Source organism: Cornus florida, unplaced genomic scaffold (assembly GCF_030987335.1).
Source record: "Cornus florida cultivar Cherokee Brave unplaced genomic scaffold, ASM3098733v1 CherokeeBrave_3.0.0_Hap2_Chr08, whole genome shotgun sequence".
Lineage (NCBI taxonomy): Eukaryota > Viridiplantae > Streptophyta > Magnoliopsida > Cornales > Cornaceae > Cornus > Cornus florida.
Genome location: NW_026775578.1, coordinates 970,236 through 992,955, shown reverse-complemented (window position 1 = coordinate 992,955; position 22,720 = coordinate 970,236). Strand labels below are relative to the sequence as shown.

General features: G+C 35.2%; 3 protein-coding genes across 4 annotated transcripts; all 3 read right to left on the bottom strand.

The window, feature by feature from the left end:
- Positions 1–1,547: 1,547 nt before the first annotated feature.
- On the bottom strand, positions 1,548–3,624 carry LOC132268778 (uncharacterized). Its single transcript, XM_059769613.1, has one exon. It carries the CDS (start codon positions 2,638–2,640, stop codon positions 2,062–2,064), a length of 579 nt encoding a protein of 192 aa, XP_059625596.1. The 5' UTR covers positions 2,641–3,624; the 3' UTR covers positions 1,548–2,061.
- Positions 3,625–3,853: 229 nt separating this feature from the next.
- Positions 3,854–4,937, bottom strand: LOC132268779 (universal stress protein A-like protein). The gene is made up of 4 exons (XM_059769614.1): positions 4,658–4,937; positions 4,455–4,567; positions 4,207–4,325; positions 3,854–4,061 (listed from the first exon to the last, which is right to left on the bottom strand). Exons 1-4 carry the CDS (start codon positions 4,833–4,835, stop codon positions 3,974–3,976), a joined length of 498 nt encoding a protein of 165 aa, XP_059625597.1. The 5' UTR covers positions 4,836–4,937; the 3' UTR covers positions 3,854–3,973.
- A 2,714-nt stretch (positions 4,938–7,651) lies between these two features.
- On the bottom strand, positions 7,652–20,243 carry LOC132268777 (DNA mismatch repair protein MSH6). Of its 2 annotated transcripts, XM_059769612.1 has the most exons (21): positions 19,167–20,242; positions 18,529–18,625; positions 18,121–18,223; positions 17,974–18,027; positions 17,788–17,862; positions 17,501–17,569; positions 17,289–17,372; positions 16,993–17,184; positions 15,776–16,320; positions 15,567–15,696; positions 14,326–14,417; positions 14,048–14,226; positions 13,770–13,972; positions 13,557–13,658; positions 11,190–11,352; positions 10,632–10,921; positions 10,420–10,557; positions 9,981–10,060; positions 9,775–9,874; positions 8,744–8,873; positions 7,652–8,388 (listed from the first exon to the last, which is right to left on the bottom strand). In XM_059769612.1, the coding sequence occupies exons 1-21, from the start codon at positions 20,014–20,016 to the stop codon at positions 8,144–8,146; spliced, it is 3,921 nt and encodes a 1,306-aa protein (XP_059625595.1). In that variant the 5' UTR covers positions 20,017–20,242; the 3' UTR covers positions 7,652–8,143. The 2 variants fall into 2 exon arrangements, 1 of the variants encoding a protein (XP_059625595.1); XR_009469364.1 differs by lacking the exons at positions 7,652–8,388; positions 9,981–10,060 and having other exon boundaries at positions 19,167–20,243.
- Positions 20,244–22,720: the final 2,477 nt, after the last annotated feature.

Below are 22,720 nucleotides of genomic sequence, written 5' to 3'. Positions count from 1 at the left end.
AAGTGACACTTATATTGGGACGGAGGGAGTATTATTCGTAGTTAAATAGTTTATTGATTTAAATCATTGAGACTTGGCCCATCAGCATATAAGCCTTGAGGAAAGCCCAATCTCATTCATAAGTCCGGGGCCTTGCGAAGCTCACTAGAAGTGTTACAAGGCTAAAGCCCTAAGTCCTGAACATACCTTGCTTTATATATCACCACTTGGGCTATAAGGGTAGTGGTCTCGTCGTGTTTTGTGTTTCCAAACGACTTAGACAAGGGCTCGTTTGTTGTGTGGATAATAAAAAAATTAAAAAAAAAAAAAAACACAAGAAGGAAAATTGACTCTACGGTTCTACTTCCCCCACAAACTACAAAGAAACCGGCAACTAGGGTTTAGTTTCCTCCATCCATGATTTAGAAGGGGTTTCGTTTCTTGAAGAATTGAAAGCCGAACAGACCATTTCCCGAGTTGCAACAGGACAGGACAATCCACGGTATCTTTTCTCTTTCCCTGTAAAGATTTTGAATTTTGTTCGTCTACTTGAAATCACTCTAATCAATCAATTTTAAAACCCTAAATTTGAAGCTTTACATGCATACACGTTATAATGTTGGAGATTACTGATTTCACTCACTCCTTGCTTCTCACAATTTCTTTGTTTTTATTCACTTATGTCGATCAAATTAATCAATGTCTTTAATTGGAAAGTATGGGTCTCCAATTTTAGATTTAAAGGTTTTTCTCGAGGAACTAGTTCCGTTGTTGTTGGTGAGCATAGATAATTAAAAAGTCATTTGGCTTATATCTATCTCCATACATGCCGCCTAAATCAAGTATATATTATGCCAAACTACAATTCCAGGGTTGCAGAACCCACTTCCTTCATTGTCCAAAATTACAAACCCTTAGGTTTATTAAGGTTTATTCTTTTAGTACAACTCTGTAGAATAGACAAAAATTATAGTAATCTTAAAACTTTTCATTTTTTTCCCCTTTGATTTGTAAATAAACTTCGTAAAACATGTTCTGCCCCATGCAATTTTACCCATTCCTTTGCATTGGACTTCAGCTAAACACAATAGTCATCATCTGATGACCACAAATTATTTTCTTCTTCTAAATTTTGGTAGAAATTGTGTTCTTTACCATTTCTTCACTTCTAGTTCCCTCTTAACAATTATGCAAATGCCCTTTTACTTCGCTTTGTTCAACCTAGTTAACTGATAGAAGCATGCCCAAGTTGCACGTAGAGCCTTATTTGGTTTTGTTTACCAATAAGAGGAACATCCCTAATCTCAGCTTCTTTACGCTCATGAAAAAGCCATTAAACGCTTGTTTTGAAAATTATGGCAATAGGTTAAGGGGAGGGGTACATATGTAGATTCAAGCGACTCGTTCAATGCAATTGTATACTTAAGGGAGGTTGCCTGCCAAAATTTCATAGTAGTGTTTTTTTTTTTTGGGGGATTGGATTATCCCCTCATGAAACCTAATATGGATTTTATGGATAAACCAACCTAAAGCAACAAGGGATGACTAGTTGGGCAGAGTTGTATCAGTTTGGTTTTTTTTTTTTTTTCCTTTGCTCTCGTTTGAATGCTTTTCATTCTTAAATTTTGTGTGTCATGGCTCTATATTTATGTAAAATTATCAATGCCTCAATGGGGAATAAAGTGTAGCACCTAACACTACATCGTCACATACCAAGAACTATGAGTTTGCCTTTTTCATTTTTGTGGGTGACCAGGGATTGTACCATACTATATGAACCATTTTTCAAGTGTATTATTTCAAATGGATACAGAAAACAAAACTCTTGAAGGAACATCTTTAATTTCATCCACACATATGTAATTACATACAGTACACAACATACATGCATATCAAAAAAAAAAAAAATTCTTCATGCACTGAGCACACATGGCAGCATATTTAGACTCTTATAAACTTATTATTAGCAACACTATTTGTTCAATTTTTGGTTGACAATAAGAAACTAAACCCAAGTGCCCAGCTCACCTCTATTAGTATCTTTGTGGTCATGCTCTGAGAGCCTTTTTGAACACAACTTGCTTAGAACAACCAATGACGAACCTTTCTTTTAACACCCTTCTCCTTGATGGTATCTAAACTGGGCTTCCAGCCTTTGCCTGAGAGTTGCCTGCTTAAATATTCTGGCCTTTCTAACTCAAAATTTTCAGGGAAAAACTCTGGTATTGATGCCTCTTCTGACCTCTCCACTGAATCCTTTGTCCTATTGAGCACAAACTTGTTACCCTTTCTGGTGGTTGCAGGGCATATCCGGGCAAAGAAAGGAAGAAATCCTGATGATGATAAAAGAGACCTAGATTTTAAAACTGAGCTTGCCCTCGAAAGAAGGTGATGGGATTCCTCAGATGATAATGTTGCTGGCTTCCCTCGTTTCATGGGGAGCATGATGTAGACCTTGTCTATTTCTAGCTTCTTGTCAGCGGGCAATGGACTCGGCCTTTTATCACTCAAAACTGACTGGAATTCGACCACAACCTGTTGTGGGTACTCTAACATGAGCTCGGCAACTGTTAGTGGTGTGTCATACTTATGAAGGGTGCCATCAGAAAGAATGACCTTACCAGAGGTGTGTGATTGGCAGTATAAGATGTAGTTGCCCATGAGAGAGAGAGAGGGAGAGAGTAATTGGAGAAGGCAAGTAGGGGGAGGTGAGGACGTGAGCTGAGTAAATAGATTGGAGGGATTTTATCAAGATGGGAGTGTGTGAGAAGAAGTTTGTTTAACCGCTCCATCTTGTGATAGATATAATGGTGGACTTGGTAACACAACTAATGCAAATGTTAGAAGATTTGGTCGCTGCCTTTTTTTTTAATCTTATGACGTGCTTACTCTTTGACCTGCTCCTCCTCCTCCTCCTCCTCATCGGCAGTAGTAGTAAATCTCATTGGCAGTAGTAGTAAATCTAATCCAATGGCATGTGATACAGACCTGGATGTTGTGATATGACTTGATCCAACGGTGAAAGTTTATTTGAGCATGGGGGTCCTACACTTATTCCACTCGTAGACCCCTTGAGTCAATATACTCGCACCTAAACGAAAGGAAGTGAAGGAACTGGGAGAACCGTTCAACTATATTAACTAATTTCTTAATACAAACAAATTTATATATTGGAAGGTCCAACCATTAATTACCTGTGCTTTGGGGGTAGTATTTGTACAATAATATATAGTCCAAATCTCCTATTATTTTTGAGTTAAAAAATATAAGTAGGTCCTGATCCATGAGCACAGTAGGAATGAGCAAATGCCCAGTCAATATCTTTAGAGTAGGTGGCCACCCGCCTAAATGGCACCAGTCTTTTCTTTTTCTGAGTTCCATGTGTGAGCCCAAGCCCTTTGAGGGATGGACTGGGTCCTATATAGAATTTATTAACTGTAATGGCCCAAATCCCTGTAATTTAACATTTAGGCCCAATTAATTGATACAACCCATATAATATACTACTTCTATTCCATTTTAGATATTGGCTTGAGTCACAAATCCCGAAACCGACGCCTAAAATGGGACGGAACTAGTAGTATATTAAAAAATGAGTTGTATTCATGAGAAGAGAGGTGACAGTGACAGTGATATTGATTGATATGCATTTCCACCAAAAAAAAAAAAAAAACTGTTTTTTCTTTGGTAATCCAAACAAGTGTAGGTAGGAGCTATACCTAACATTTTTCTTTTTATGCCATTTATTTATTTATTTTCCCTCATAACGATGTTATTTTCTTTATTCAATCCTTGTTAATTCAAACAGAATAGTGTGTGATTATTTGTTTGTAACAAAATGGATTCACAGTTGGCATCGCAGAACGCTCAAGAGTTGAAAATTGATGTTTAGTTTAACACTCCTGCTTTACAGGAATCATGGAAATTAATAGAGAAATCGTATAATACAGATTCCCCAAAATATGACTGTACAAATACAGAATGGATTGAAAGTTCAAACAAGAAACTTAGGACGCTTGACAACCAGCAGTGGACACTCGACGTGCTTGGAGCAGTAATCACTTACACTTCCTAAAAGAGCCCTGCAAACATCCAATCCAAGTATTAAAAAACATATTAGTAAATAAGAATTTTGTCTTTCTTTCTACTTGAGTGCAATAATTGTGTGTTTGATCATCATGAACCATAAAAATAAAAAAAAAATGATTGATTTGAGTAGTGGGGTACCTCTTGAAAAAACCATAGTCATGGCTTCCCATAACCAAGATATCTGCCTGGAGTTTTTTAACGGCCACGCATATCACATCCTTTGCATCTCCGGTCCCGACTTTCTTCTCCACTTTGATCTATATATATGCATGTGTGTGTGTGTCCAAATTCGCCATCAATTTAGAGATATATTGAGAGAGAGAGATATGTATATATGTGTGTGTAATGTAAAATAAAATTCAAATTAGAATAGATAGAGTACATACGGAAGTGGTGTTGGAGTCCCTGCAGACTGCTTCAGCTCTGCTCATCACCGAATTGGCCAAGCCCTTGCCGTAATTTTCCATGGTTGCAATAACATCACCAGCAAACAAGTAGTCTGCATATAATTTAAATGAAATTAAGTTTGTACTACATCTACTGCTTTTGAATCAACAAACAATTAAGTAAGTAGAGGGGAGTGGAGTACCTGTTGCATCCAAGGAAGAGTATGGAGGAAGAGGGGGTTTAACATAGAGGAGGACAAGGGTACTTTTGGTATTTGGTGAAAGGAGGTTGTTGAGACACCAAGACAGAGCATACATACTCTCCTCACTTTCGTCCACTGCCACCACTATTCTCTTCTCCATCTCTCTTTCCATTTCCATTACAACTACAAATACCTCCTCACCTCCAAATTAGCTAAGCACCAGATTATGGAGTTATATTTTCTCGAGAAAATTATGAGCCTTAGATGTGTGAGAGTTGTTGATATATACCGCTTTTTATACTAGTAGTTGAAGGCATGGTTTTTGACTTTTCAGCCCAACTAATACGAACTGCTTGGTTGGCTTGGCTGCTACACTCCGCCTCCACCTAAGCTAACAATATTCTTCTTTTTTATAACATTAATGTTTGTTTTTCACATCAGCATGCGAGTTTTTTTAGCAAGCTAAAAATATAAATAATACTTAATTATGTGTTGTGTTTGACCGAGTAACAATAAATTAATTGGGATGTCATATGTTTCAGGTTCGAGCCCGTCTATTCTTATTATATTTCCTGACTGAAATTGATGCTGAGGTGTGGGACTGTCGACAACATCCCTAGATTTGTAGTCTAAAGTGGGTCCCAAAGGGTCCTGTCTGGGTGAGTTTCTTTTTTCTTTTTCTTTTTTTCCTAATTACCTAGGTGAGTTTCCGGTGCCAATCAATAATAATAATTATTATTATTATTACATCAATTAATAATAGAAAATTTTAAATTTTAGTTGCCAAAAATATCATAAGAGATTTTCCTCCTCCATTTGCTCTTTTTTCCCTAGGAATTAAAATAGTCTCTCCAGCCCACACTCACTTTTGACACACAGAATTTTAGTACCCACCACAACGTGGTCATTTTTTAAACTTTTCTTCTTGTTATTTTAAATGCTTTGTTTTTTTTTTTTTTTTTTTTCCTTCTTAAACTAATGTATCAACGTGTCCCATACTTTAAATTTAATGGTATAAGACACCAATTGTATTATCTAAATAGGATCTCCTAAACCCATTTAATGGAAAACAGGAGCTGCTAATGGTTTTTCGCTAGTCCACACTTTATTTTCTCAAAATATATATATATATAATTATAATACAACTGTCATTTTCAGTATGACAAGAGTGAGAAGATTTTTTTTGTAATAATGATACTCTCCGATCCAAATGATTTTTTCCAATCCAGTCATACGTTCAGTGTGTTTTAGTACATTTAAATTGATAATAGAATAGTTACATAATAATTTTAAATTAATAATGTAAGAATTTTAAATTGACAATAGAACAACTATTAAAAATTTTGAATGATATTACCAAGATAGGATATTATGTAATAAGTTGTATGATTGTTATATACTTATAATGTAATGCAAGAGTGTTATATTATTATTACATGAATAGTGTTGCATTTGTGACGTACGTTAATTTCAAAATACACACTAAATGACACTGAAATATAAAATATTAGCAAATCCAATTTCATCAGATATTTCACATTCTTTTTCATATGTATCTTCAATCTCAAAAATATCTAATACAATTATTGAAACACAATATCTAATGGATGTCTCAATCCAACTAATAAGTACAAGCCATTTCATAATACACTCAATTGTCACGAGTCATGACTTAAAAGCTGAACAGTGACAAAAATCGCACCCTAATTCTTTGTTGAATTTTCTTTTGACAAATGATACACATTGTTTGCACGGGGCGTCAACTATAATATCTTAAGGGTTAAAATTATAAAATCCCTTTCTACTTATATATTTGTGCATAAAACTCAACCTGAATTAAAAATAAAAATAAATAAATAAAAAAAGAACTCCTACACTTTAAAATAGTTATTTCAATTATGTGACAAATGGGTTAAGTGGGTGTTAAATGACAAAAATAACCTCATGATATTTAAAATCAATATTTTGCAAATTACAAAAATAACCTAATCAAAATATGGAATATCAATGCAGTGTCGTAGTTAAAAAGTAAAGTATGCAGCACTGTGAGAGGATCCAACTCTGTGGATTGAGGGTATGATGCACAAAGTTACTCATCATCATCCAAATAACATCAAAATAACCAACCCTAGGCACGTAGCAGTAGATTGGTGTGTTGCTGGAAAAGAGGGCGATGAATACATGAATGCTAATGGAGCTATCTTCGGTTTCGATCTAACTTTGAACATCAAATTTGCAAACTCATCACCCACATACAAACTAAATAAACCAATCCATCATCACCTCCAATTTACCAAACAAAACCTTTTTGCTCAAATTTTCAAACCCAACAACGTACGGTGGACAACTCAATCATGACAATTCATACAGCAACATTAGCCATGGCCCGCGGGAGAGGACAAGCAACAAAATTTACTACGTCCCATTATTCTTATGTGGGTGCGCTTCTAGGATTTAATTCAAGTACCCGTTTCAAGCAGCTGTTGGGTTGAATTTTGTGTTCTTGACCGTTGGGTGGTCCCCAACACTAGAGATACCGGAGAGGCGAATAAAATGGGAGACGTCTATTTGGAGTCCAAATCAGTCAGCTACTATTACGTGACGTGAATGGCCCAGCTTGAAGGAAAGGTGTGTCAATTTTTGGAGGCCTTTTTATTCAAGATAAAAGCACACATCCTCATCTCCCAACCCTAATCCAAAATGTATGGTTTTAGTCCGTTTGAGAACAAACTACATATTGTCAAACTACATTATTTATTTTGTAGAAAGAAATGATACTCTCTTTTAGTTAGAAAAGAAAAACATACAATAAATAAATAAATAAAATGGGCAAATTAAAACAAATAATAGTGTGTGTGTGTGGGTGTTGTACTTGTTTACAATTAACGCATCAAGTTTGTACTAGGGCTTATATGAGTTGAAACATTCTTCTCCATGCCGGGAACAAATTAAATTCAAATATTCCTTCAACCAAGACCAAAACCAACTCAGACATAATGAACATTATTATGTTTATTAGAATATTAAAACCCAAGAGTTTACTTACAATGCAACGTTGGACAAAAGCTTGTACACTGTTGGAAACACCCAAACACTTTGAGTTGGTTGGAACAATCACAAAATTTCCGATAGATACAGAAACAAATATACCTCTTTGCAACCACAACATATCTAAACGCATACAAAACAAAATATTTGTACATTGCAGTAGCCCACTCAACATACAAAAATTGAGATTCTAGTGGCGATCTGCTAGGCACACCTATATTATTTTACATTCCGGGTTCTCCATCTCCATCGGCTACTATCAGCTAGAAAATATACTCCAAATATGGAAGCAATACTTAGAGCTCATTTAGCAAAAGCTTGGCAGTTGAAACAAAAACAACTTTGATGTTGCCCGAGCAAAAGATTTTTTTAACCTATAATGTTACTGCCAGCCCCAAAACAAATCCCCGACTACTTTGCATAAAAAATTCCAATTTTTTAGTATCGTTCTAGAAACATCCTTGCCATGTGCTGCAGTTCATTCAGCGAGTTAACACCTATGTTCTCAGCGGAATCATGACAACTCATTTTTTTAGTAACTTCAACCAATTTTTTTATAACTGCTATTTGCTCTTCCCATGTCTGCTTGGACTTCTTGTCAGACCCCTTCCCATGTTTACCATTCGTTACCTCAAACTCCCGAGATTTTGAAGCAGCTTTCTGAAGTAGAGTGTCAGGAAGTCCTGCAATGATTGGGTGTAAGAACTTTCATTCTAACCTATGCTCAACAGCGGAAAATTATATTTGGCATATTCATCACATATCAAAAAACAAAATATATCAGAATTCTAGTATGCAGATCAGATGCTATTATTGGCTGGATTAGGGTCGAAAAAGTAGTCGACAAAGACCAATAACTCTTCCCATGCATTCTCCTTATTTTTTAAGTGGTTCCTTAGTTGAAAATATTCAAGTAACAATTATAAAAGGTATATATAGTTCTCAGGCAAAGAATACGATCTAATGTTTGCAGCTTCACTACTAATATTCTGGTCTCAAGTTTGTAATGAATTGCAAGAAAAACATAATAAACCTTACCAGCTAACCGTGCAACATTGACGCCATAGCTTTTAGGGCATGCACCAGGAGTTAACCTGTAGAGAAAGGTAACCTCCTCCAGACCTCCAATTCCTTTTCCAACTTGACATGCCATATGGCATAGGGAGACCTGAACACCAGAAGGAAGAGAAATTGATCAGACAAAATATTCTGAAAACGGATACACCTGAGCTACTAAGAGAAGGGTAAACATTTACTGCAACACTTCAAATTCGAGAAAATAACCAATATAAATTCATTAACATTACATCTGATTAATTTTGACAAAGATAATATTGCTGAAGATTTTTATATGTACTCCAAGTTAATAAGAGAAGGGTAACCATTAACTGTGACACATCTAATTAGAGGGAAAAAATAAATATGAATTATCAACAGTACATCTTATTAGCATATTGACAAATATCATATTGCTGATCATCTGTCACAATTTAATTATCCTATTCATGAGTGTCTAAAACAATTGATTTTATAATTAAAAATCAAATTTTATAAAAAGGCCAATTATAACCTCATTTGAAGAGTCTTTGACTCTTCATAATGCTTCGTTTGGTAGGGCAGAAGGCTGAGGGAAGGAGGATAGAGAGGAGGGATGGAACAAGGCTCCATTATTTAGTAGGAGGGAGAGCTGGAAGGAAGGGAAGGATGGAGGGATGAGTCATCCCTCCTGGCCCACCATTTTGCTTCCATTCAAAAGTGGGAGAAAGAGGAGAGAGAAATACCCTCATTTAAGGTTATATTAGTGAAATAATAATAGCATCTAATTACTTCCCTTCCATCCAACCTTAACATTATTCTTAGGAGCAGATTACTTGATACAGATCTAACCTTTAACATTATTTTATACAAAATAGATTCTCCCAGACTTGAACTCTCGTTGTCACGCTTGCAATCCAAGCTTGACCATTGCACCAAGCAATGACCCTCATTTAAATAGTCCATTCTAGTATAAAAGTAAAGTATATCTCAGTTTGGAAAGTAAACTGCCAAAACAAGAAAAAGTACTATACCTTTGGATCTCTCTGGTAGTCCACAGCTAATCGATGATAATGAGTAGAAAACAGTCCTCGACATTGCACCTTGTGAACAAAATGTTCAAGAACTGATTCCCTGCCAAAGAAAGCAAGCCAAAAGAGAAACTGAGATCGACTGGAAATTTATTTTATTAATAATGCAAAAACATGTTCAGATGTCCTCCATTATAACTGGCACCCACGCGATAGCTTGTCCATCTGAAGTTGATGTACCACGTCCAAGTTCATCCAATGCCACAAGTGAATTACGGGTTGCTGACGACTGATATAACCATACAAAAAAACAAAAATGTTGACAACATGAATATATACTCGATCAATTTCAGGATAGGTCAAATGTTTTAGCATGAGTCATTTTAAATTTTAATAAGGAAAAAACATGTACCTAACAAAATAAAGCAATTTGTTAATGAGAAAAGAATACAAAATTAAATAACCAAAAAGCTCGATTAGTTTGCTTTCCAGAAGTTGGGATCGGAAAGGCTGCTCAAAAAAACCCATCAACATGCAAGTATTTATACAAGGTTGGTCTATGTTATTAATCAAAATAGCGTCCTCAGGCAGCCAGGATGAAAATTTTGTTACTAAAACTACTTGCATTTAGTTACAATGGGAACTCACCAACATAGATGCAGTTTCTAAAAGCTCTGTTAAAAATGTACTTTGGCCTGCCATAATATGATCTTTTGCACCCATCCGAACAAAGATTCTATCAACAGGTGACATCTTAAAGCTTTCTGCAGGGACATCTGCTCCTACCTGGGAAAGAACCCAAAGGTGAAGAGTACATAAAAAGGGGGGAAAAACCTAAAAAGTCGCATCAACAGCCTTACCTGGGCCAAAATGACAGCCAAGCAAACTTGACGAATAAGAGTTGACTTCCCACCCATATTAGGACCAGTGAGAAGGATGAAGCTGGCATGACTGGAACTACCAATGGTAACATCATTGGGGACAAAAGTATTCTTGCCTAGAGAATCACTTCTAAGAATGGGATTTCCTAGAGTTTTAGCACTGAGGCATGGTACTTCATCTGGATATGATAAGCAGCTGATTATTGGACGACATGCTGGTCCTTCATAATAGTCACTTGCAATTGCTAAACTTATCAAAACATCCAGTTCTGCAAAATATAACAGCCAATTAAGCCATGTAAGATGTATGGAAGTTGCCCCACTTGAGATATATTTGTTGTTTTAAACCACAACTTGCTATTAACATGTTATGGTATTCAAAGCATGGTCTACCATGACATGAATATTTTCTTTTTCCCCCCCACAAACAGGTCCAAAGTGAAGCATGGGCTTTGACACTTGACAACAAATTACAGGTTCGAAACAGAAAGATGATTAAACAATCTTCCATTCATGCAAAGGAAAAGATATGGATACCTGCAGTAGTAGAAACCAATTGCCTCCACTTAATATGATGCTCGCAGAAACGTACAATCAACCTCTGCAAAATGCTTTTCAACTTGGACTCCTTTTCAGATTCAGCCTGAGAGAGGTCTCCTATCAACTTTTTTATGGTCGGAGACCAATACCGGAAGAAGCCCTGGGTGTCACAGGTGGGGGAAAAGAATTAACATGTAATGATGGAAAACCACAATTTTTTAAGTGAATCTCAAATGAACAATTGGTCATGGGGAGAAATCTTAACAGTAGTAGTTATTTGCACCTGTAAATCAATGCATGCAAGTTTTATCACACAGCAGATTTTATGTCCCAAAGAAAGTTCAATTATACTTTGGCCGGAAAATATAATCTTTCAAACTACATCTGACCAACCAGCTAATTTGCTCCTTGTTCAATGATGAGATTTAAGTAAACTTGGTCTGGAAACTCTTGCTGGTGATAAAAGATTTATGTTAAGCAGATATCTAGACATCATAGTAAAATCTCTGGGAACTAGTATTGCCTGTCTCAATGTCCTTGCTACCTTTCTATATTGATGAACAAAGAACATTACATGATTCAACTCATAGACATTGACAAACCAAGTTTGACAAAAAATTACATGACTCTTTCGACAATTACCCACTCTTATATGGTAGCTATTCACACAAGGAAAAGAGTGGAATATGAGGTTTAAAAATATATATAAAAATATCAAAACAGTTACTGTAATTTATGGGGGAATATCTTCTAGCACAACTTAACAACTCCTTTTTCTTTTGTTAGGTAACAGGCCTTTATCTAGTCATCCATGAAAATTTAGTATGATATAGTTCAACCCACTGAACTGAGCAAACGTAAGCAGGCCCAAATAGAAGGAAAATGACATGACAGATGAAATCAAGATACACATGATATCGAAATTTTGGTATTAATTTCTTTGTCACTACTAGACAGAGAACAGAGCTCAGCAGAACAAAAGCCATATGAATAACTTGGAAATGTTGAAACCTAATTAAATTACTAAGCAAGAAGCATGCTACATAAGCTTATGGAAAATTTAACTATGTCGGAGCACCGGTTGCCTCAAAAGATAACATTGTTAAAGAATGGTCCCAATTGTAAATCAAACTATTACACCTTCCCTCACATGAAAACCCCTCTTGGACAAGGAAAAATACCACGTGAAAATCGGCAAAGAAATAGGACGCTGGAGACAATGGAGTGCAAAAAAATCGGGCTATTCATGAACAGCTTGGGCTTGACTCAGTTCATTCAAACCCCCGGAACTCATCTAAATGAGAAAAGACCTAATCTCTCTCAAAACACCAGAACCTATCACTCCGTCTCTCATCATCTTTATCTCACCTGCTTCTATCTCATCTACTTTCACCCCTCATCTCTCTTTTATTCATCTTACCTGCACTCATTTGTTCTCTTTCATCTCGATCAATATTGGAAGATGAAACCCCAACAGACTAAAAGTACCAGCAGCCATAACCAATTGAGGTTCATACATGCTTCGATCTGGCGAACAAACTCACGAAACCAATTATACAATAGCGGATAACGTAACATTTAATTGAAGTTGTTGATTGAATAGGTAAATATATATATAGATATACATACAGACCATCAACATGTATATAGATAGAGAAGTGCTATCAATATGTCCCCCTTTTGACAACAGCCTTGAGCTCTCTTTGTGAACCATAGGATTGAGATAAGATTCTCAGACTTTGTTTTTACATTCACAAATCTTGAGTGTCTTCTCAATCCTGTGGCCAACAAAGAGAGTTCATGGCTCCTGTCAAGAGAGTGGCCTCATTATAGCTTTTTCCATATAGATATAACTTATAAGGTTGTTGATTGAGTATGTATGTATCTGTATAAATATTTCACATGCAAGCCAGTTCAAGTCAAGCCTAAGCTTGGGTGAAATGCTGAGCCATTGACAAGGTGAAGCTCATCAAATCACAAGCAAGCCCAAACATCCTTTTAATTTTGGCTAGCAAAGGCAAAGAACCTAAAGCTCGGCTTTACTGGGCTATTTGCAGCGCTAGAATCAAATATTAACAAGTACAATTGAACTCATGACCATCCAATACCATGTTGGACAACCAATTCCCAAAAGCTTTTACTGTCAAGACTTTTCCTATGTGGAGGCAACCTGTTGTTAAGCACTGGCACCAGCCACAAAGAAATAGGCTTGAGTTAAGATAGATAACATTTTTTAGCTGACCTTTAAACCATGCTCTTGTGGTAACATGAGCTAAGTTACAATGTCAAATATATACACATTAATACTATTAAAAGGGAAAAACATTACATCTCTACTATTCAGTGTGGGTATCCTTTTGTTACCTTTTTGGATGATTGTAACTCATAATCCCGAGGAATGCTCCTGCACAAATTTTCTGGCACTTCCAAAAGGTATGCATCTTTTCCAATTGTGACATAATTGATCTAACAGACCATCAGAGGAAAAAAAAAAAAAAAAAAGTTGTTACTGTTTTTAGAAATAAACATGAAAGTAGATTCCTAGAAGATTAACTAGGCTTTCAGATAAGATCTTACTGATGCATCTCCAAGTAATTTGCGCTGTTCCTTTAAATGTTTTGTCAAACCAAACTCAATCTCCTTAACCATTTTACAGGCAGAGTCATACTCCATGTCAACTCCTTCACAAGGTATTATACGGCCTGAATTATATGCTTCCACCCAATCAAAGGCATCCTTGAAATGCTTTAAAACTGAATCAATATCAGGAAGACCTTTACCTGCATATCATTGATATATAAGATGACAAGCAGAACGCGTGTAATAATGCTAAAAATATCAGTGCAGTGGTTTACCAGGTGTCAGTAAATGATGTAGTAGGCTAGATTCACAATTATCCATAATGACACCAAGTGAAGAGCAAAGATGGGCCATCAATTCACAACCACGTAGAGCAGAAATAAACTCTTGAAGCTGTTTCTTTGCTGAATCCTCATACATGACTACTTTACTTGCATTCCTTCCATTAGCTTCACTGCATGTGATCCAAATCAGTGTGTGTCAATCATACTAAGAGAAATTCAAGAAAGATCCTTTCGAGAAGATAACAAATATAGGAACATTCTATCTCCACCTGCTAGCAAAGATGCGCGCAAGCAACCGCTCCATGTCGGGTAGCCTGGATAACTCTTTTCGAGATTCAAGTGCAAAAGGTAGATTAACTCCCTATAAAGCAAACACGTATCAAAAGACATGTAGCAGTAAACACTACTAAGAAATGCCACATGTTCAGTGTTAGTCCAGTGTGGTACATAGTGGGCCAATAAAAACTTTGGAGTATACAGCAACTAGCAATTTAATTAATTGCGTAGGCAAGGTTCAAAAAAATATTTAAAAAGTTAATAAATAAAAAAGCACTGGAAGTTCTAACTTAAAAATTAGACCTAAAAATATCAAAATATTCGGCGTAGAAAATATTGTTAAACTTGTGAACAAACCAGAAAAGCACTTAATGGAAATTACCAAATGCGGAAGAAATGTAAAAGGAAAGAGACTACAAGGTCCAGACATAGAGCATGCTAAAATTAGCAACATGAATCTGCATACATTATTCTAGTATCTTGAAGCCCATTGACTTTATATGCAAAATTGGTGAAAAGGGACATGATAATTAATGACAGACGAGAAACTAGAAATCATAAAATTAAAACTATAAGAGTTCTCAAGCTTCTATGGCCATGGCAAAAAAAATCAGAAATTACTGATGTCTTTAATTTTCACATCAGAACTGATGACCTTATAAATGACCATTGGTGGCATCCTTCAAGGCAACCATGGAGCGATATTTTACCATAACAAAACTGAGGAATTAGCTTTCGTTCACATTCTAGAATTCACTAATAGGTTATATAAAAGGTTGTGGTTCAAGGGGAAATTAACGTCAAGTTCCAATGAGGCAAAGGGGGAAAAGAGAAGATTCAAAACATTTTTTCATAACATCCACAATGTGATGTAATTTAAAGATTCTACTCCCTAGAACCAGCATCGCCAACCAATTTAATGAAATGATTATTGTCGAGTATGTTTACTTTTTTTTTCTTTGTTACTCCAGACTTTCTAATATGTATTTTTCGCACTTCCCCAATTATTTCAACTTACCAGAGAACTCACCTTTTCCAAAAAAAAAAAAAAAATACCATGACGCAATATAAATTTTATGAGAGTTCATTCTCCAAAGCAATCCAGAGAATGCTAAGCAGAAGTCTTCGGTATATAGTAATAATGAAACTGACTCAACAAAAGTAACAAAAATAAAAATAAAAAATAAAAAATAAAAATTTAAATTAAATAAATTAAATTTAAAATTGAGAGTACCTTAAGACCTGCTACAGCATCTTGGCGTTCCTTAATTGACCCCAAATGATACAAGGGTCTTGCAAGCCATGATTTGAGTAACCTTTTCCCAAATGCTGTAATGCAATGGTTCAGTTGCGCATACAGTGTCCTTCATACACAAACAAATATCCTCAGAACAAGGTTAACAACATGACCTTTAAATGGACACGAGAATATGCCAAAGTTACCCTGAAGAGTCTCCATTTCTGCTGTTCTCGAATATCTCAAGGTTCTCCAGTGCAGCAGCATCAAGAACCATGTATGGTTTATGAGCGATATCACTGAAACCAGAGCAGGGAAGTAACTCAAAGTTTGCAAATCTAAGCAAAGTTTCATCCAGAAAAGCCTGCTTTAGGTAGAAAAGAGTGCCTCCAAGAGCTGAAAGAGCATAGTTGCCCTTCTCGCCTGCACTCACGAGCTCAGATAAAACATCTGGTAGGCAGCACAAATCCTCAACAGAGGAATCAATAGCTTGTGAATTTGCTACCTTTGAAGACGAAAAAACTGGTTGACCATTAACACGCCTGTAGATATCTTTCACTTCGCGCAGAGTTCTTTCTGCATCCCAGAATTCCAAATGTGGGAGTAACTCATTGACTAAAGGACTTCTTGTATGTCGCAGCAGTATTCTCTCAGTTTCAGGGCTGAGCAATTTTGAAGGTTTTATAATTTCCACTGGCCTTAGTTCAGATAATAGACAACACAAGGCACTGCACTCTGGATCATCCTCAAACTGGTGACAGAAAAGCCAGCATAGTCAAATAGAATATACAGAAAGTAATAGACTTCAAAGATAAATGTATACCCAATGACAATATGATCTCGACATTATATTAAATAGTATTCACAAAAAATCAGTAAGGTCACATCTACAAAAAGCATAAAACTGCAGATAAGCACACATGCAGAATTTGATATGTTCATTATGAATGCATAAGTTTTTATTCTTCGTTTCTTTTTTTCTTTTATTGTTTTTTTAATGGATATCCTTGTCTAATGCGTGAGTTGAATGTTCAATTTATTCCATTTAATAAACAGGTCATGTCCAAATTTAGGATATTGACTCGTCCATTGATTCTTTCATGTTTGGATTGACAATTTCAAATTCAGTACTTGTGTTCGAACAAAACAAGAATGACCAACCAAAACCCATCAACACCCGTCATGTGCCATATTGGCCCTTGGGCGCATGATACTCTTGAGGCCATCAAATATTCCCAAATAGTTAGGATTACAGATTTATCGAGTGATGTGAGGTGTTCGGACCAGCATCTCACAAAGATAGATGTGTATGATCACACTAGTAAACAATACCCCACAATAAGGGACTAAAGAATCTAGTGTGGCATATTAGTCCGTTATATCCTATATGATATGTATGAAGTTGAAAATTATCGATTTGCACCTGTCCAAGAATAATCTTGCTTGTAGCAACATCAACCACACAGACACCAAATATACGCTTCTGTTGATTTGCTGAAATTTGACAGCTTTCATTCACTGCCATGATGTAAGAAGCATCAGGGTTCGTTGATAGCATCTCTCCTTCAGTTAAGGTTCCTTTCGTAACCACTGCACATATTTCACGTTTCACAACCTATAGACCAAGGACAAAATGTCAATCTGAAAGACGGTTCTACAGAAATGTAAGAAAGATAATTGGTATTCATCTATCTTGGGGTCTTAAGAAGCAAAAATGACCTTATCTTTAGAACCCTTCTCTTTGCGACGGATCTCCAACTGTTCAGGAGTCTCTGTTTGCTCCACAACAAGAACCCTATAACCCTGCTCTGTCAAGGCAGCTCAAATTATAATTATCTCCAAAAAAAAAATGGGCTAATCAAAGAAAATAAGTGCAACAAATCAAATAAGAGCATTAGAACTTGACATAGATATAGATATATGGGGCCAACCTTTCGAGCCAACTTCTCCACATTCATTGAAAATTTCTTCTCCGGAAATCCACAGTGAGGTTGGTCACCCTAGAATGAGGTAGATGTCAAATATAAATTCTGGTAATAAAAATCAAGAAAGTAATAAATGCCCAAACTATGGACAGAGTATAGCAAATAACTGCTTTCAGTTCATAATTCCCTGATAATTGATTGATTTATCCTCTATAACAGCAAAAGATAATGTAAAAAAAACAGAAACAACACAACCAACATGCAAGGACCAATAAAATCTCAATCAATGATACCTTCATATACTGCAGATCAAGTTCTTTTGCTCCTATATGTGCATCCATCTCAAAAATTTCATAAAATTTGCCCATCTGCCGCAACAGTGACGAAATAATTATATTCTGGTTGCATGAGTGACAGTAAAAAACTTGATGGCAAATTGACAACATGGAACTTTTCATCCTGTGTACTGCAGGTATTACCTTGAAAAATAGAACCTTGTCCATATGCTTTGACTTAAACTCCCACCATTGTCTCTACATAATTAATAAGAGAACACAATTAGTGAATTGCATCACAAGATAAACATCAAAGAGCTGTGGACCCAGTTATCATATAAAAACAATTACCTGGCCACCAGTTAAACTCTTCAAGAAATCAGGAGGCAAGTAAAGTGTTTTTGGATCATAATTTATATCTCCCGGTTGTCTTCTATTGGCATCCCTACGGTCTCTGTTTGAGCAAAAAAGCAATGAATGGTAGGGAATAGAACATCCACATTAAAAGAAAAAGAACTTAAAAAGAAAAAGAAAGTGAATGACTATAAATTAAGAAGATAAAAGGGGATTAAGATTCCTGATTATTCCCTCTTCTCAATCAGAGGAAAAACAATAATTTAAGATACAGTAATTTTTATATAGAAAAGCAAACAATGGTTTGCTCATTCTCTCACAGCTGCTATACTATACAACAAAATATATTGGAAAGTGATATATTGAAGGGAAAATAAAAAATAAAAAATTGCTATATAAACTTACTTCCCAAGGAAGTACAACTTCTGTCCTTCACGCGGAGCAAACCTTTCTGCAGCATCCCCCGTTAGAACATTATCAACAGCATGAGAAGCCTTCCAGCCTGCAGTAAGGCATGCTTTGCGTTCAATACGGGTTTCCGTGGAAAAAGAATTAACATGAAGTTAATAGCGTACTGCTCACTCAAAATAAGAGTTGCAAAAGGAAAGGAAAGTAAAAATATATATATTATGGAACTTAGTGAAGTATAGACAGCAATATGCAATGCAACCATTCGAATTAAGATTTGCAACCCTTATACAAAGGATTGAATTCAATTGTTTCTTGTAAGGGCTTCGTTCCAATCCACTGGTTTTGCTCATTATCTTTGTAATCAGAAAGTAATACCGCCGCAGCTCTTGTTACTAAGATAAAAGGAACTTAACAACATGCAATCAAGATTTTGACGAGGAAGCCTATTAAAGTTTATTCTAGATTTTGACGAGGAAGCCTATTAAAGTTTATTCTAATATAAGAAGATCTAATGATTATAAGTCATAGAGCTGGGATATCCCACATTTGCAATTAAGGAAACAAAGTGTCACTTTGAATTTATATATAATCCATAAAAAAGATAAAGATAAAACTTCTTAGACATCACTTACTGTCATTGTTATTTGTAGGTTCCATCAATTTGCCTGCATTGCCATCTAAAGAAACCCGAAATGTTCTCTTCTCAACATCTCCTCCATTCTTGCTCTTCTTACAAGAATCTAACACCCCTCCTCCATTCGTCTTGCGTTTTCTTGAATCTGAATTCTTGCCACCCGTTCGTTTTGCACTTCCCACCCCATCCTCTTCATTATCCAAATCCATATCTTCAGAGACATCCTCGTCCGCTTCTTTTTCTGCATTCTTTCCCCAATCCTCATCAGAGGAATTGTCTCCGCCACTTTCCACCTCTTCATCTTCTATGACTGAAACTCGACGACGCAGTCGGCGAAACGTCTTTGTGCTTTTTTCCTTCTCATCCCACTCCAACTTTTCCTTGGCAAGATCCAAGAGTTCCTCATCAGCATCGTCGTACTGAACCAAATGCTTACCGGAAAATTTATTGAACGATTTAACACAACCTTCGTACCAAGATTGATCCAACGGCCAGTAAACCCGGATTCTCCTGTTCACAACTTCTTGGCCGTAACATTTATCGGCGGTCTTGGGCGTTGCCGCGGTATCCGAAGCAGGAGTTGAAGGAGAAGTTGGAGATGGACCAATGACCAAAAGGGGCTTCTTTTGTTTGGTCTGAATAGGAGAAGGGGTGGTCGGGCTAGGGCTAGGGCTAAGGCTTGGGCTGGGTTTCTGTTTAGGGTTTTGTTTGGAAATAAGAGGGGAAGGGGAAGGGGAAGGGGAAGGGGAAGGGGAAGATGATGATGTCTTGGAGAAGAACGATGTGATTTGTCGCTGTGGATTTACCAGCGGTGATCGACCATTGCTGGGGCGTCGTGAAGAAGCCATAGAAATGTAGAAAGAGAAAGAGACCTAATTGCCTGAAGAATGAAGATTGAAAAGGGTAAATTGTCCTTGAATATAGTCTGCAAGAAGGCGGGAAATTCCCGCGAATTGTTTAGGTCGGTGGACTTTGGCGGGAATTTGTGGAACTCCCACCGAGCACTGGGCAGTGTGCATCGTTCCAGGGTATTTCTGAAACATCTTCCACGCGGAATGAGAAAATTACTTCAGTGTCCACTTTAGCTGTCCCAAAATAATGGATCGAGATATGCGAAATATTATTTTTTTAAAATTATTAATATGTCCCTTAGATTCTCCCTAGCGAGAATATACACCGTTCTCATTAATAATGTCATTAATAATGTAGGTCAATAATAAATAGACATATCATTATAGAAATAATAATTTATTATGATGGGTAAATACACACTTACTAAATCACAACCAAATTACATAAATGATAATTTATTATTGATCCATATCACTAGTGAAAATAATATAAATTTTCACTAGTGAGCACCTAAATATCATTCTATTAAATTTATAAAAAATAAAATAAACAGTTACAATTAACCATATTAGTAAATTGGGTATTTCAGCGTCTTAAGCGGTTAGATTTCAAATAATAACACTTTAAATGGGACGGGATGGGGGAAGTGTTAATTTTCTATTACTAATATATTCTTATAAATAAAAGGTCTATTTTTTTTTTTATTAATAAGCAAGATAAAAGCTGTACTTTGTTTTTGCACAAATGTATAATACCAAAGATTTTTATATTTTAATGGATTCAAAAATGGTCTACGAATAAATGTATCATGGTTCAAAAAAAGGCCTTTTGTATCGCAACAAAAATCTTAATTCCTAGTAACTATTATAGAATTTTTATTATCACGGTGAAAAATCTTTTATGCTATATTTGGTATAGAAGATGAAAAATTAAACAGAAAATAGTGTACAGCCCGTTTGGCATGCAATATGTTTTAGGTATTGTTTTGTCGTAGGAGTATTTTGGGTAGAAATTGAAATCATGTTTGGTAACGAAAATTTGTTTTAAAAATTTCTAAAATTTATTTTTTTCTTGTTACAATACCAAAACACACCATATCACCAAATTTGAATTAAAAAATCTAATATGTTATGAACTATTTCAAACAAAAATTAGCTGTCCTAACTTGATATCGGCCCAAATTTAAAGACCAATACCAAACAGGCCGACCATATTGTTATTGAAAATAATAAATAAATTTTTTTTTCTATTTGAAAGATGATTGGAATAGTACAAATTACAGATAAACTGAGAGAAAAATAACTAAATATTGTTTGAATATGTATAAATAATACCTTTAAGCATACTAGTTATAAAAAGATCAAAGTTAATGTTAAGTGGAGCCGATAAGCGTTGTACGATCAAATGTGGGTTTGGCAAGGTGCCCCCCATGCCCCTCCCCCGCTTTTTTTACAAAACTATGATGCTAAATTATAGTTACTGATGATGTAAGGTTCCGCGGCGACTCAAAGCGACGTCGTACCCAAGGGCGGAGCCAGGAATTTAGGTTAGGAGGGCTAAATTTGAACTATGTAACAAAAGTTTTTAAAAAAACTTATAAATCAATTGTAATATAATTTATTTTTAAATATTTGTCATAGTACATATATGTTGAGAAAATTCAAAAATAAAAAAATGCAACTTTGACAAAAAAAAATATATATATATTTATGTTACAAGAAAAATATGGATAATAAATGTAAAGAAATAAGCATTGTTAGAAAATCAAATTTTCTTTATAAATTGTTTTAATTTTTTTTTAAATATAATTTTCGGAAGAAGAAAATTAAGTAGATTCCACAATTCAACAATATAAAGAATTTTAACTCAAAATTTAACAAGATTATTATTGAGCTATTAAACAAGATACAAATAGCTATAACATTTGTTATTTAGAAAGTAATAACTAGAAGTATATAGATGATATTATTATTGTTATTGAGAGTCTCACAATACTTTAGTTTATATTTTTTCCAAATATTCATAGGACTTGCCAATAAAAATTGTTATATAATTTTAGATATTTTCTTGTAAATACCATTTTACAAAAATATTTGACAAAAAATGCTTCATGCATTTTTACCACGAGGGAACATTAATTATTTTTTTTTTCTTTTTTTTCTCTCTTGAATTAATATTATAGATTTTGTGCATGTCTATATAAATAAAATAACAATGTGTTGAGTTAACAACTACAATAATTATTTACCAAAAAAAAATGACTATAATAATAATGAGCTTAAATTTTTGTTTCATAATATTTGAGTTTTTAAAAGTATAGCTAAAAGAGTGCAAGTTAAAAAATATTTAAATTTCAAGGATAAACAAATTAAATTTATTTTCAAACTCTTTATTTTGGGTCAATATATGTGTTTTGAAAAAGATTGAGGGGCAATTGAAAATTTTAATTAGAATTAAAATTTACAAATTAATTAATAATTAAGAGGTAATAAAAAAAATTTTCCATTTATAAAAAAAAAAAAAAATTATGAAAATTTTAGGACGACCATGCCCCTGCTGACCCCTTCTAGCTCCGCCCCTGGTCGTACCTAAAAAAGGAAGATAAAGGTGATCGAGGGGTACTGGTGTGGTACCGTCCTAAAAACCTTAGACAATCAAGTTAGTGCTAAATTAGAAGGGTGGAAAGAAAGTGAAATGACT

Bases quoted from the DNA above. Each gene is read 5' to 3' on its own strand.
- LOC132268778 (XM_059769613.1), bottom strand. From the start codon at position 2,640: ATGGGCAACTACATCTTATACTGCCAATCACACACCTCTGGTAAGGTC.
- LOC132268779 (XM_059769614.1), bottom strand. From the start codon at position 4,835: ATGGAAATGGAAAGAGAGATGGAGAAGAGAATAGTGGTGGCAGTGGAC. The intron at 4,568-4,657 runs GTACTCCACTCC...AATTATATGCAG, and splicing joins CTCTTCCTTGGATGCAACAG to ACTACTTGTTTGCTGGTGAT. The intron at 4,062-4,206 runs GTACCCCACTAC...GGATGTTTGCAG, and splicing joins GACTATGGTTTTTTCAAGAG to GGCTCTTTTAGGAAGTGTAA.
- LOC132268777 (XM_059769612.1), bottom strand. From the start codon at position 20,016: ATGGCTTCTTCACGACGCCCCAGCAATGGTCGATCACCGCTGGTAAAT. The intron at 17,185-17,288 runs GTCATTTTTGCT...CTTGGTCTATAG, and splicing joins AGAAGGGTTCTAAAGATAAG to GTTGTGAAACGTGAAATATG. The intron at 10,558-10,631 runs GTAAGGCTGTTG...GTTCTTTCCCAG, and splicing joins TGGCTGTCATTTTGGCCCAG to GTAGGAGCAGATGTCCCTGC.